This window comes from Ahaetulla prasina, chromosome 1 (assembly GCF_028640845.1).
Source record: "Ahaetulla prasina isolate Xishuangbanna chromosome 1, ASM2864084v1, whole genome shotgun sequence".
NCBI lineage: Eukaryota > Metazoa > Chordata > Lepidosauria > Squamata > Colubridae > Ahaetulla > Ahaetulla prasina.
Window position 1 is genome coordinate 9,322,012 of NC_080539.1, and position 13,677 is coordinate 9,335,688.

General features: G+C 45.4%; 1 protein-coding gene across 7 annotated transcripts in view; it reads left to right on the top strand.

Annotated features, from left to right (window-relative positions):
- USP32 (ubiquitin specific peptidase 32) overlaps positions 1-13,677 on the top strand; it is a 249,254-nt gene that overhangs the window by 168,103 nt on the left and 67,474 nt on the right. For all 7 annotated transcript variants that reach the window (XM_058164121.1, XM_058164122.1, XM_058164123.1 and 4 more), the window contains exons 10-13: positions 2,629-2,712; positions 5,035-5,096; positions 10,089-10,191; positions 12,145-12,337. In XM_058164121.1, coding sequence (XP_058020104.1) covers positions 2,629-2,712; positions 5,035-5,096; positions 10,089-10,191; positions 12,145-12,337 — 442 coding nt within the window. The remainder of the gene's footprint in view (positions 1-2,628; positions 2,713-5,034; positions 5,097-10,088; positions 10,192-12,144; positions 12,338-13,677) is intronic.

Genomic DNA, 13,677 nt, shown 5'->3' on the forward strand with positions numbered 1-13,677 from the left:
GCAGAAGAAGAACATTATGGCTTCAAAATCTAAAGGACTGGTTTGGACAAAGCTCAGCAACATTTTTTCGTGCAGCTATTAATTAAAATAGGATCGCCAACATGATCGCCAACGTCCGATGACAGATATAGCACAAGAAGAAGAAGATGAAGAGCTATTTAAAATATTAAAATGTCAAAACATTCCTCCCCCCCCCTTTTTTTTTATTCTACAATTTTTCAATTCCAGATGATAGTCACCTTTGTTCTGGCTATTAAGTACCTCTAGAAAACTACCCCAAAATTTCAGCAGGAATATTTCCCCTGAAACTCATCATTATCCATAAAATCTACTCAGGTTCATAGTTCAATGAAACTTATCTCCAGTGTGATGAACAATCTACATAAAACCTGTTCCACTGGCACTGGGTCAACTTGATTGACAGACAATTTGTTAAGGGAATGTGATGCGAGTAATTTAGCAAGCACAGGAGGAAAATGTATAACTATTTGTAGACCTGCAGTGCAAGGAGGGGAAACCGATTACATTTGTTTGAGATACAGGTGTCAGCATTCAACCAGGTTGGAAGTTATGTGTTTACTGTTAATTTTACATCTGTGATCTACCCTTTTTTCTTCTCCTTTTTGTATCTTCTTTGAAATCTTGGTGTGTGTTTTTAATCTATATTTTATATTTTATCTTCAGGAAAAAATTAAAAACTTTATTTAAAAAAAAAACTCTGTTAACTGACATGGCCTCCAGCTAGAAAAAAAACTGGATGGATACTTTCCCTGAGAAAAATCAAAATTATTGAGAGTAGTTGCAGATCTGTGATTCTCCAGGGAAATCATGACTATTAATTGATCAAAACCAGCTTCAGATCTACAGATAGAACAGATTGATTTTTGGTCAAAGCTTTTCTTTATTTTTCTTAAAATATCCCTTTCAGTTTGCATGGTCGAGATAGTATGTGTGAGAGAGGGGGAGGATGAGAGAGGGAGTGGGGGAGAGAGGTAGGGAAGAGAGAGAAGGAGAGAAAGAGAGGGAGATGAAGAACAGAGGGAGAGAGGTGGAAAGAGAGAGGGAGAGGAGACAGGGAAGAGGTGGGAAGAAGGAGAGGGGGGGAAGAGAGGGAGATGGAGAGAAGGGAAGAGAGGGGAAAGACAGAGGAGAGGAAGAGAAATGGCCAAGAGAGGGGAGAAGAGGAGGGGATAAGAGAGAGAGATGGAGAAGGGAAGAGAGAGGAGAGGGGAAGAGGAGAGAGGAGGGGATAAGTGAGGGAGGAAAGGGGAAGAGAGAGGGGAAGAGGTGGGAAGAGGGAGAGAGGAGGAGATAAGAGGGAGAGGAGACAGGAAGAGGTGGGAAGAAGGAGAGGGGAAGAGAGGAGATGGAGAGAAGGGGAGAGAGGGGAAAGACAGAGGAGAGGAAGAGAAATGGCCAAGAGAGGGGAGAAGAGGAGGGATAAGAGAGATGGAGAAGGGAAGAGAGAGGAGAGGGGAAGAGGAGAGAGGAGGGATAAGTGAGGGAGGAAAGGGGAAGAGAGAGAGGGGAAGAGGTGGGAAGAGGGAGAGAGGGAGGGGAGATAAGAGAGGGCGAGGGAGAGAAGGGGAAGAGAGAGAGAAGGAAAGAGGGAGGGAAAAGAAAGGGGAGAAAGGTGGAAGAGAGAGAGAGGAGGGATAAGATAGGCAGATGGAGAGAAGGGAAGAGAGGGAGGGAAGAGGAGTTGGAGAGGAAGAGGGAGAGGAGGAAAGGGGAAGAGAGAGGGACGGGGAAGAGATGGGAAGAGGAGAGAGGACGGATAAGATAGGGAGATGGAGAAAAGGGGAAGAGAGAGGGAGGAAGGAGGTAAGAGGGAGAGGAGCAAAGAGGGAGAAAGGGAGAGGGGGAAGAGAGAGGGAGGGGGGAAGAGATGGGAAGAGGGAGAGAAAGAGAGGGAGGGATAAGATAGGGAGATGGAGAGAAGGGAAGAGGAGAGAGGGAAGAGGGAGAGAGGAAGGGGATAAGAGAGGAGAGAAGGGAAGAGAGAGGGAAGAGGTGGGAAGAGAGAGGGGAGATAAGAGAGGAGAGGAGAGAAGGGAAGAGAGGAGGAAAAGAAAGGAGAGAAGGGAGAGAGAGGGGAAGAGGGAGTTGGAGAGGGGAAGAGAGGGAGAGAGGAAAGGGAGGGAAGAGAGAGGGAGAGGGAGTGGGGATAAGATAGGGAGATCGAGAGAAGGGGGAAGAGGGAGGGAGGGGGGAAGAGGGAGGTGGAGAGGGGAAGAGAGGGAGAGGCGGAAAGAGGGAGGAAAGAGAGAGGGAGAGAAAGGGGGAAGAGAGGGAGGGGAAGAGATGGGAAGAGGGAGAGGGGAAGAGAGGGAGATGGAGAAGGGAAAGAGAGAGGCAGGGGGGAAGAGGGAGGGAGGGAGGGAGGAAGTAAGAGGTAAGAGAGGGAGAGGGAGAGAAAGGGAAGAGAGGGAGAGGAGGAAAGAGAGAGAGAAAGGGGAAGAGAGAGGGAGAGGGGGAAGAGGGAGATGGAGAGAAGGGGAAGAGAGAGAAAGAGGGGGAAAGAGGGAGGGAAAGGGGGAGAAGAGAGAGAGAGAGAGACCCCAATTGAGCAAACCCTCGGGGGAAACCCCCTCATCGATTTTCCTTCCTTCCTCCTCCTCCCTTCAGCTTGGTCATCTCACCCTTGAGGATTATCAGATCTGGAGTGTGAAGAGCGCCCTTGCCAACGAATTTCTGAACCTGCTTTTTCAGGTAACGTTTCCTGCAAGCCCGAACCTCCAGTGGAAGGCAAGCCTTGCTTGGACTTACCTGCCTGCTTTGCAGTCATGGGATGCCAAAGGCTGCATCAGCTCTTATGTCCGTTGCATGTCTGGGTTGTTGTGGTTGTTGCTGTTGTTGTTTTTGGAAGGGTCAGCTTTGCCAAGATGCTTCTCTCTTGCCTGACTCGTATCAGCCAATTTGGTGAAGTAGTTAAGATGGGAGTCTGGAAAAAAAGTAGACAGTGAGTTCTAGTCCTACTTAGGCGTGAAAGGCAGCTTGGGAACTTTCAGCCAGTCATTCTCTCTCATCCCACTTCACAGGGTTGTTGTTGTGGGGAAAATAAGCAGAAGTCTTGGGTGTGTGTGTGTGCTGTTTTGAAATAGGTAGGTAGGGGGGAGAGAGGGAGTGGGAGAGAGAGAGAGAGAGAGAGAAATAAATACAAGTACTCTCGATTTACAAACATTCATTTAGTGACTGTTCAAAATCATGATAATAATGCCCAGCATAGTTATGCTCACATTGTGGTGTTTTGCAAGCCCTTAAAAACCAAAAACGATGGTTTCCTTTTGAATGGGGGAAAAAAGATATTCTGCAAGACGAAGAAGAATGCGGAGGTGTTCAGCGACATAACTCTTTACCTGCTCTTCAAACTGGGCTGGGCAGCCCATTTGGCAAGCGATACATTCCGCCCAGAGGTGAAATTCAGCAGGTTCTGACAGGTTCTGGAGAACCGGTAGCGGAAATTTTGAGTAGTTTGGAGAACCGGCAAATACCACCTCTGGCTGGCCCCCGAGTGGGGTGGGGATGGAGATTTTGCAATATGTTTCCCACAGGAGTGGGGAAGGAATGGGGATTTTGCAATATCCTTCCCCCAGGAGTGGGGAGGGAATGGGGATTTTGCAATATCCTTCCCCCAGGAGTGGGGAGGGAATGGAGATTTTGCAGTATTTTTCTCCCAGTAGTGGGAGGGAACGGAGATTTTGCAGTATCCTTCCCCTAGAGTGGGGTGGGAATGGAGATTTTGCAATATCCTTCCCTCCAGGAATGGGGAGGGAATGGAGATTTTGCAGTATCCTTCCCCTGCCACGCCCACCATGCTGCACCACGCCCACCAAGCCACGCCCATAGAACTGGTAGTAAAAAAAAATTCACCACTGATTCCGCCCCGTAGAACAAGGTTTACGCCTGTATGTGCTGAGCTGCAGCTTTAGATGCCAGAATTCTTGCAAACCACAGCCGGTGTATGCATTTAGTGTACTCAGTGCAGTTGGCAGGGGAATAAAGATAAAATCCAGTATTACAGCCGGGGCCTCTTTTTCCAGAGAGGGCTGCAATACAGAGACATTTAGCATACAGATAAGGATGGGAAACAAAACCTGCCCTGAAATGACGATTCGACCCTGAAAGCAGAAACACTGATTTGGCACAATGAATTGAGTTATCGGCGATAGCTTCAGTCAGTTCTGGACAAGTGTTTCCAGTGGGCTGTTGTTTATCTTGAATAGGAAAATGTCTTCTGTCAACTTGCAAAGTATTCCTGGCCTGCTCTCAAGTTGCCATAGGCAGGAGGGGGGAAAACTGACAGGGCAGCATGGCAGCCACAACACATTCCACGCATACCTTTCTCAAGGCTGTATCCCAGATTAACCTGAAAGCCGGAGGGGCATGTTCTCTACAGCCTGTGAAAGTGCTCCATTGGAGAAAGTGAGAATGCTTGGCTCGACGCTCATGATTTAATTAGGGCATCGGTCAGAACCCTGACAACTTCCACAGATAGTCCTCGACTTAACGATAGTTTGTTTAGGGACCGTCAACGACACTGAAAAAAGTGACTTATGACTGATTTTCACACTTAGGACCGTCGCAGTATCCCCATGGTCACATGGTCAAAATTCAGGTGCTTTTTTTTTCCCCAAGAGGCAACTGGACTTTCTGGTTTTTCTTTGAAGACTTTTTCGCTTCTCATCCAAGAAGCTTCCTCAGCTCTGACTTGGATGGTGGAGAATGGAAGGATTTATATCCTTGCAGACAGCTGGTCATTTGCATCCTCTTAGCCGGTCTTTATGCAAATGACCAGCTGCCTTGCAAGGAATATAAATCCTTCCATTCCCCACTATCCAGTCAGAGCTGAAGAAGCTTCTTGGATGAGAAGCAAAATATCTTCACCTGGAGGTTTATCTGTCTCCTCAGGGTCACCTGAAAGTAGATGTTCAAACATTAACTGACCAAAGAGAATAATTTGTGAACTTTATGTCCTTTTGTTGGGCGCAAGTAAATTTTCTCCCTTTTTCACTCCCATCTCTTTTTTTACAGGTGTGCCATATAGTCTTAGGTTTAAGACCTGCCACTCCAGGAGATGAAGGGCAAATCATTAGGTACGTTTGATCTTCTGACATCACCTTTCAATGAATTCCAGAGACTTTTTCCCTAGCTTAAAATAAGATGTGCGTTTGTGGAGCAAAAGACTTAAGCAAGGTAACGTCTTCGCTTACCACCCATCAAGGGCTTGGAAGAAATAAGGTGCATCAGGACTTAATGTGCTTTCTGCAGATTGGGACCAAGAGAAAGGGGTTCGGCTAGATCAGGTGTGTCAATTTCATTGAGGGCCGCATCAGGGTTGTGTATGACCTTGGGGGTCTGAGGTGGGCGTGGCCAGGGTGGGCATGGCCAGCTTGGCGTCACTCGGGTCAGGGGAGCCTGCGGTGGCCTGAGTGCTCTGCCAGTGAAAAGGAGCTCCCGATCTCTGTTTTGGGCTGAGACGGCCTCCTGCAACCCTCTGCCAGCGAAAACGGAGCTCCGCAGGCCTTGAGTTTTGACACCCCTGAACTAGATGATATATGGTTTTTAAAAAGGGTGTCCTGCTCTTCCATTCGTGCAGCAAGCTAGGAATCCTGTTTTCTTGAAACGCAGGAGCTGCGTTTTGTGAATTCTATGCCATGGTTTGCTTTAGCACTTGGTTTGTTGGAAAAACCGTAGAGGGTGGCTTCTCAGAATATTAAGAATATTAAACTATAAAACCTGGTTTACGGATTACAGGAAGTCCTCAACTTACAATCATTCATTTAGTAACTGTTCTCTTTTATTTATTTATTTATTTGAATTTATATCCCGCCCTTCTCCGAAGACTCAGGGCGGCTTACACTATGTCAAGCAATAGTCTTCATCCATTTGTATATTATATACAAAGTCAACTTATTGCCCCCAACAATCTGGGTCCTCATTTTACCTGGGCCGGTTTAGCTCACGCTGGTAAAGCCTGTTATTAAGGCTTATTAAGAACACAGTAGCCTGCAATTACTGCAGGTTCGAGCCCGGCCCAAGGTTGACTCAGCCTTCCATCCTTTATAAGGTAGGTAAAATGAGGACCCAGATTGTTGGGGGCAATAAGTTGACTTTGTAAAATATACAAATAGAATGAGACTATTGCCTTATCTAAGCCGCCCTGAGTCTTCGGAGACAGCCCAATGAAAACAAAAACAAACAAACCTACCTTGTAAAGGATGGAAGGCTGAGTCAACCTTGGGCCTGGTGGGACTTGAACTTACAGCAATTTCAAGCAGCTGTGTTAATAACAGACAGACCTAGTCTGCTGAGCCACCAGAGGCCCATTTCATTCGATGTTAACAGCAGCACTGAACAAGTAACTTATGACCGGTCTTCACACTTATGACTGTCACAGCATCCTCATGGTCACGTGATCAAAATTGCCCAAGAGGGTTAAGGCAGTGCTGGAAAATAATGGTGGCCACACAAAATATTGACACTTTGGGCCCCATTTGGATGTTATCACTTAAGGGGTGTATTCACTTTTGTTGCCAGGAGTTTAGACATTAATGGCTGTGTGTTGCGTTATTTTGAGGGGACAGCCCATTTACACGGTTATACAAGCAGTAGACTCACTACTTTACATTGTAGCCAAGTGTCATTTCTTCAGTGTTGTCACATGAAAAAATATACTTAAATATTTACAAAATGTGAGGGGGTGTACTCACTTCTGTGATATACTGGGGTGAAATGATCCCAGTTCAGACCAGATTGTGCGATCCGGTAGCGATCTTGGCTGGTGGTTTGGAGAAGCAGCAGCAATCGCGGTGTGAGGTTTTAACCAGGAAGTAATATGGTTTGTACCGTCTACACATGCACAGAAAGGTTACATATATATCTTTCTCTCTCTCTCTCTCTCTCTCTCTCTCTCTCTCTCTCTCTCTCTCTCCTCCCTCCCTCCCTCTGCCCCCTTTCTCTTACACACACAAAGAATGATAAACGGGGATTGGGGACAGTGAGGTCAGAACTGAAATAAAATGCTCAAAGGGCAGCTAGAATTAATTCTATTGTCAAGGTACACGTTCAACAATTACTTGTTAAAGGATCTAACAATGGCATTCCGACACTACCGGGCTAATGGGCAAATACGTGATTAAAAAAAAAACACTTTGTCTCCATTCCAGCCACCAACCTATTGTAATTGAAAGAGCACAATTGTCACGAAATTCAGTCAGATTACTAGTTCCTGAATCTGGAGGAAGATTTTATCTGGCTGTATATGTTAATTATCTTGTCAGTGCCCGGATGCCTTTGTAATCACTGTCTTGCAAATGGCCACTATGAACAACATAAGTACCACTTTCTTTGCCCAATGAATTTCGTCTTCTGCTTACGTTCCCTCCTCTCTCCCCAAACTATACTTACAGTCCTGTGATTCTTGATAATATTGTTAGTTTTGATGCAATGGAATTTAACCCAGCGAATTATGTCCAATGTCTATGTCAGTGCTGAAACATGCACGTGCCGGGAAACGGAGCTTCCGATTTCTGGCATGCACGTGCCCCGGTCACCAGGTTTTCCAATTTCTGGCACGCATTCGGAACTCGGAAGAGCAATGAGCAACGGCTGGTGTGCCCAGAGAGATGGCTCTGCATGCCACTTCTGGCATGCGTGCTGTAGATTCGCCATCACTGGTCTATGTGTACAGTGGTATCTTGGTGCTCAACTGCTGTGAAACGCATCAAATTTGGCACTCAACGCATTTTGCGGCGAAAATTTTGTCCCCGGTACTCATCATTTGTTTGGTACTCAATATAAAAGCTAGAACTTGCTACATTGTTCCTTATGAGAAAAAAATGGTTTAGTACTCATCGTTTTTGGTGCTCATTGCCCCTCCCAGAACCAATTAACGATGAGCACCAAGGTACCACTGTATTTACCCATGTAATAGGGCTATAGGATTATTATTTATCCTTTTTAATAGCATCTTTATTACCTTCCTCTTATTGGCATTATTACAATGATGTTTGATCATTATTCTGTTGCTTTGCATATCCACTGAGAACTGCAGCACCAGAGACAAATTCCTTGACTGTCTAATAATAAGGAGCGTGCATAAGAGCACCAGCGTGCCTCCCCTCGCTGTCCTAATGTTCTCTTTAATTGTATTCATTTTATGTATTCAAGTCATGCTTATACTTATTATATAGATTATCAAATACGTACTCGACAAAATAAATAAATAAAATAAATTAAAAAATAAAAATAATCACATTTGGCCGATAAAGTATTCAATTCAATGTGAAATAATTGCAATGCGAAAGTAATACATTTGTAAGAAAGGCATTGATGTTGACGACACTAACATGGTTGCTTTTCCAGACGTTTTTATTTGACAGCTTCATTGGCTTGCAAATTACAAACACCCAAAAATGTTTCCTAAACTAGGCTTCCTCCAGATCAGGGGTCTCCAACCTTGGCAACTTTAAGACTTGTGGACTTCAACTCCCACAGTTGGGAGTTGGACTTCAACTCTGGGAGTTGAAGTCCACAAGTCTTAAAGTTGCCAAGGTTGGAGACCCCTGCTCCAGATAACATTTAATAAGGCAATCTAGAAGAAGTGTTTCTCAAATTATTTATTTAGTGCATGGCATACGTTAGCAAAAACTACAAATACTAGACACAATGCAATCCTGACATCCTATATTTTTGGTTCATTGTGTTCAGCCCTTGCGTGCCTATCATTGGTGCACCGCAGGGGGAGAACTTACTTACACAAGGGGAGTAGCAGTCCTCGAGTTGCTGGTTCTTCCAGGCTCCTCTTAACAGTCTCACCCCGCCTTGCGTCACATTGCCTCACAGTCGGCCAGATCTGCTCTCCGCACACACGAATGTGGCTAGGTTTTTCCTACTGAAGTGGTACCCTTGGTGGCGCAGTGGCAAAGCCTTGGTGGCACAGTGGTTAGAGTGCAGTACTGCAGGCTACTTCTGCTGCCAGCCAACTCCCTGCAATTTGGCAGTTCAAATCTCACTAGGCTGAAGGTTGACTCAGCCTTCCATCCTTCCGAGGTCGGTAAAATGAGGACCCAGATTGTTGGGGGCAATATGCTGACTCTGTAAATCACTTAGAGAGGGCTGTAAAGTACTGTGAAGTGGTATATAAGTCTAAGTGCTGTTGCTATTGCTACCAATTTATCTATTTGCAGTATTGCATGCTTTCGAACTGCTAGGTTGGCAGGGGCTGGGGAGCAAATGGCAGGAGCTCACCCCATCTTGTGGAGCTGAGCTCGAACCGTTGTAATGCAGACCGTTTCTGGATGGCAGTTCCAGCAGTTCCAAGTAACACCCCCAACGAAATAAACCTCCAAGGCTTGAGTTTCCTCAAAGTTACATTTTATTAGAGATGTCATATTGGCACATCTGGGAAAACCCGAATCTGAAAGTTTCCAGGTTTTCCCCACCTAAAGAAAAGTTCACTTCCCTGCCCATCACCCAAAAGTCCATCACATGAGCCAATCAAAGCACCATCCCAACTGGAGATGCCTCCCAGTACCAGCCTTCCAGGTGCAGAGCAAGTTGTCCTTGAGTTTCTGAGAAAGGAATGTTGTTACGATGATATATCACCCTTGCTCCATACAATCCCCCCTCCCAGCTTCCCACATGGCAGGTCTGAGGGTCTAATGAAAAAGATGGCTTCCAGGCCTGACCGCATCATTAAGCCGCTGCATCACCCTGTCCCTTAGATCAGGGGTCTCCAATCTTGACAACTTTAAGCCAGGAGGATTTCAACTCCCAGAATACCCCAGTCAGCAAAGCTGTCTGGGGAATTCTGGGAGTTGAAGTCCACCAGGCTTAAAGTTGCCAAGGTTGGGGACCCCTGCCTTAGACTGTTTCTTAACCTTGGCAATATTAAGACAGGTGGACTTCAATTCTCAGAATTCCCCAGCCAGCTAGGAATGAATTGCCCCAAGCTGGCTAAATTCTGGGAGTTGAAGTCCACCCATCTTAATGTTGTCAAGGTCGAGAAACACTCGTGTAGATTTGAAGCACAAGTGTCATTAAGTATTGCACCATTGATCTCTTCCTTGGTTTTCTTGGCGCAGAGGCTGGCTAGAACGTGAAAGTAGACATGGCCTGCAACAAGGACACAACTGGTTTCTCATCGCAATGCAGTGGTGGCAGCAGTGGAAAGAATACGTCAAATATGTAAGTCGCATACTGGACCTGAAAGAGGAGAGTGGCTGAATCAAGAAACGGATGAATAAATAGCATGCCAGTGGCTGTGCACCAGAATCAGATGGCAGTTGAAATTCCATTACACCGCTCAGGACAGTGTGTCAGGGTTCCAAGTAACACCCCGAACGAGAGAAAACTCTGAGGCATGAGTTTCCTCAAAGTTCCATTTTATTAGAGATGTCTTATTGGCACATCTGGGAAAACCCAAATCTGAAAGCTTCTGGTTTTCCCAACCAAAAGAAAGTCCAAGTCCCTTCCCCAGCACCCACATGTCCACCTCATTGTCCAACCAATGCACCGTCCCAACTGGAGATGCCTCCCGGTCGTACCTCTCCAGGTGCAGGGCAGAGTGGCCTTGATTCTCAGAGAAAGGAATGTTATTTTAACTACATATTTCCCCCAGCTCCATACAATCCCCCCTCCCGGTTTCCCATTAGCACTAAATCCAATGCCCCAAGATGGCTTCCATGCCTGACAACAGTGTTTCCCCAATTTTGGTATCTTGAAGATGGGTGGACTTCCAACTCCCAGAATCTCCCAGCCGACCATGTTGGCTTCTCATCCAAGAACCTCCTTCAGTGCTGAAGAAGAAGTTTCTTTGGTGATAACTGAAACATTTTCAAAGGAAAAAAAAATCAAGAAAATCCAGTTGCCTTTTTGAAAAAAAAAAAAAACCCTGTGGGACACCCGAGTCTCTCTCTCTCTCCTCTTGTCCCCCTCAACCAATGAAAACTGAAGGTCTTTTTGGCAAGCTTACATTTGTAAACCAGGATGGAACTGAACTCTTTCAGTTCAGTATTTGACGTGTTTTGAAGCAGAAATCTTGTCCCGGCACTCGTCTTTCTCCTGGTAGTTGATGCGCAAGGAAGAACTTGCTGATATCAGCTGCCTCGTGGCTCACTATTTCTTCCAGCCAAAATTGAGGCTCACGTGGTTTCCTTGCTACACGTCAGTTTTAGTATTCGCTGTGTCTTTCCCAGGAACAAATCACCAACAGTTACTGAGGTACCAGGCCAAGAAAATAACCACTGAAAGTACTTGGGCCTTTCTGAGCCCTACAGTTGAGCTCTGACCCAAAAGTGCTTTTTTCAAGAGGCAACTGGACTTTCTTGGTTTTTCTCTGAAGACGTTTCGCTTCTCATCCAAGAAGCTTCTTCAGCTCTTGACTAGATGGTGGGGAAGGGAAGGATTTATAGTCCTTGCAGACGGTTGGTCATTTGCATACTTTTTAGAGAGTCATTGAGGCCACTTGGAGGTTTATCTGTGTCCTCAGAATCTGGTTTAGAAGATGGGTCAAAGAGGCCATCTATGACAAAATTGAGCAGCCCTCTCTCAACAGTGGGGGACGGATACACTATCATCTATCTTCAGTCCACAACACTGAAGTTCCAAGAAGGCTCCACACCCTTTTGTGCCACTCAGGTAACCCTGAGGACAAAGATAAACCTCCAAGTGGCCTCAAAGACTCTCTAAAAGGATGCAAATGACCAGCTGTCTGCAAGGAGTATAAATCCTTCCATTCCCCATCATCCAGTCAGAGCCGAAGAAGCTTCTTGGATGAGAAGCAAAATGTCTTCAAAGAAAACCAGACAGTCCAGTTGCCTCCTGAAAAAGCACCTTTGGGACAGCCATGACTGGATGACTGGGAATCTCCATAGACCTACCTACCTACTTTCCTTCCTTCCTTCCTTCCTTCCTTCCTTCCTTCCTTCCTTCCTTCCTTCCTTCCTTCCTTCCTTCCTTCCCATCCAGTCAGAGCCAAAGAAGCTTCTTGGATGAGAAGCGAAACGTCTTCAAAGAAAAACCAGACAGTCCAGTTGCCTCCTGAAAAAGCACCTTTGGGACAACCATGACCTGGATGGTTGAGAATCTCCATTAAAAAATTAAAAAAAAGTTCTGACTGACTTTTCTTTTTCGATTTAGGATGCTCCCCCTGTTATGCTGGAGCCTTTGCCTGTCTCAAATGGAGGTAAGACTTCTCTCCTGAGTCCTGGGACCCCTACGTCCGAGCAGGGAGATGACCGAATGGGTGCTTCAAATAACACCAGTGGCGCAGAAGAAAAGTTTTCAGATAGTATTTCCAGCGCGTCAGAAGCATCGGAGACAACTAACAGCAGTAAGTGTTAATCCCCAAAAGCAACCACAGCCTGACACGCTTGTTTTATTTCTAAAGAGCTTTGAAGGGAGACTAAATATGAAGAACGGTTGCAGGAACTCGGTATGTCTAGTTCATGGGGTAGTCAATCTTTTTATACCTACCGCCCACTTTTGTATCTCTGTTAGTAATAAAATTTTCTAACCGCCCACCGGTTCGGGGGGGAGATGCGCGAGCTATTCTGGGATGAGGCTCTTTTGTTTGCGGTCGCACTATAGCACCATTTAGTTTCATTTACGTAACGTGAACTAAACTTATGTGCGGGCGATGCAAAATTTTCAGAAATTTAAATTGTCACGGGGAATTTTATGAAAACCTAATGAAAATGTTTTTAAATAATGCTATGAATTTTTTTTAAAAAGTCAATTAAATTAAAAAAAAGGAAAGTGCTTCAGTATCGGACAAAACCCCTACCGCCCACCATGAAAGCTGGAATGCCCACCAGTGGGCAGTAGGGACCAGGTTGACTACCACTGGTCTAGTTTAATGAAAAGAAGGACTAGGGGAGACATGATAGCAGTGTTCCAATATCTCAGGAGCTGTCACAAAGAAGAGGGAGTCAAGGTATTCTCCAAAGCACCTGAGGGTAGAACAAGAAGCAATGGGTGGAAACTAATCAAGGAGAGAAGCAACTTAGAACTAAGGAGAAATTTCCTGACAGTTAGAACAATCAATAAGTGGAACGACTTGCCTGCAGAAGTTGTGAATGCTCCAACACTGGAAGTTTTGAAGAAGATGTTGGATAACCATTTGTCTGAAGTAGTGTAGGGTTTCCTTCCTGGGCAGGGGGTTGGATTAGAAGACCTCCAAGGTCCCTTCCAACTCTGTTATTATTATTATTAAATGTGTGAGAATGGTCGAAAGCAGGTAAGAGGTTTAGCTAAATTTAGGACAGATTAGATTCACATTTTCAAACAGAAGCATTATGTGGACAAGGGAAGCAATAGGAGTAGAGAACTGGTAATCCTCGACTTAACGACCACAATTGAGCCCAAAAGTTCTGTGGCTAAGTGAAACATTTGTTAAGTGAATTTTGCCCCATTTTATGACAGTTCTTGCCACAGCTGTTAAGTGAATCACTGCAGTTGTTAAGTTAGTGACACGGTTGTTAAGTGAATCTAGTTTCACAATTGACTTTGCTTGTCAGAAGGTCAGAAAAATTGACCTAAAGTGGGATTAGAATTCAGCATCAGGAGGCCGCAGAAGCCAATCACATGACCCCGGGACACTGCAACTGTCATAAATACGAATATGAATCAGTTCCAAGTGTCTGAATTTTGATCATGTGCCCATAGGGGATG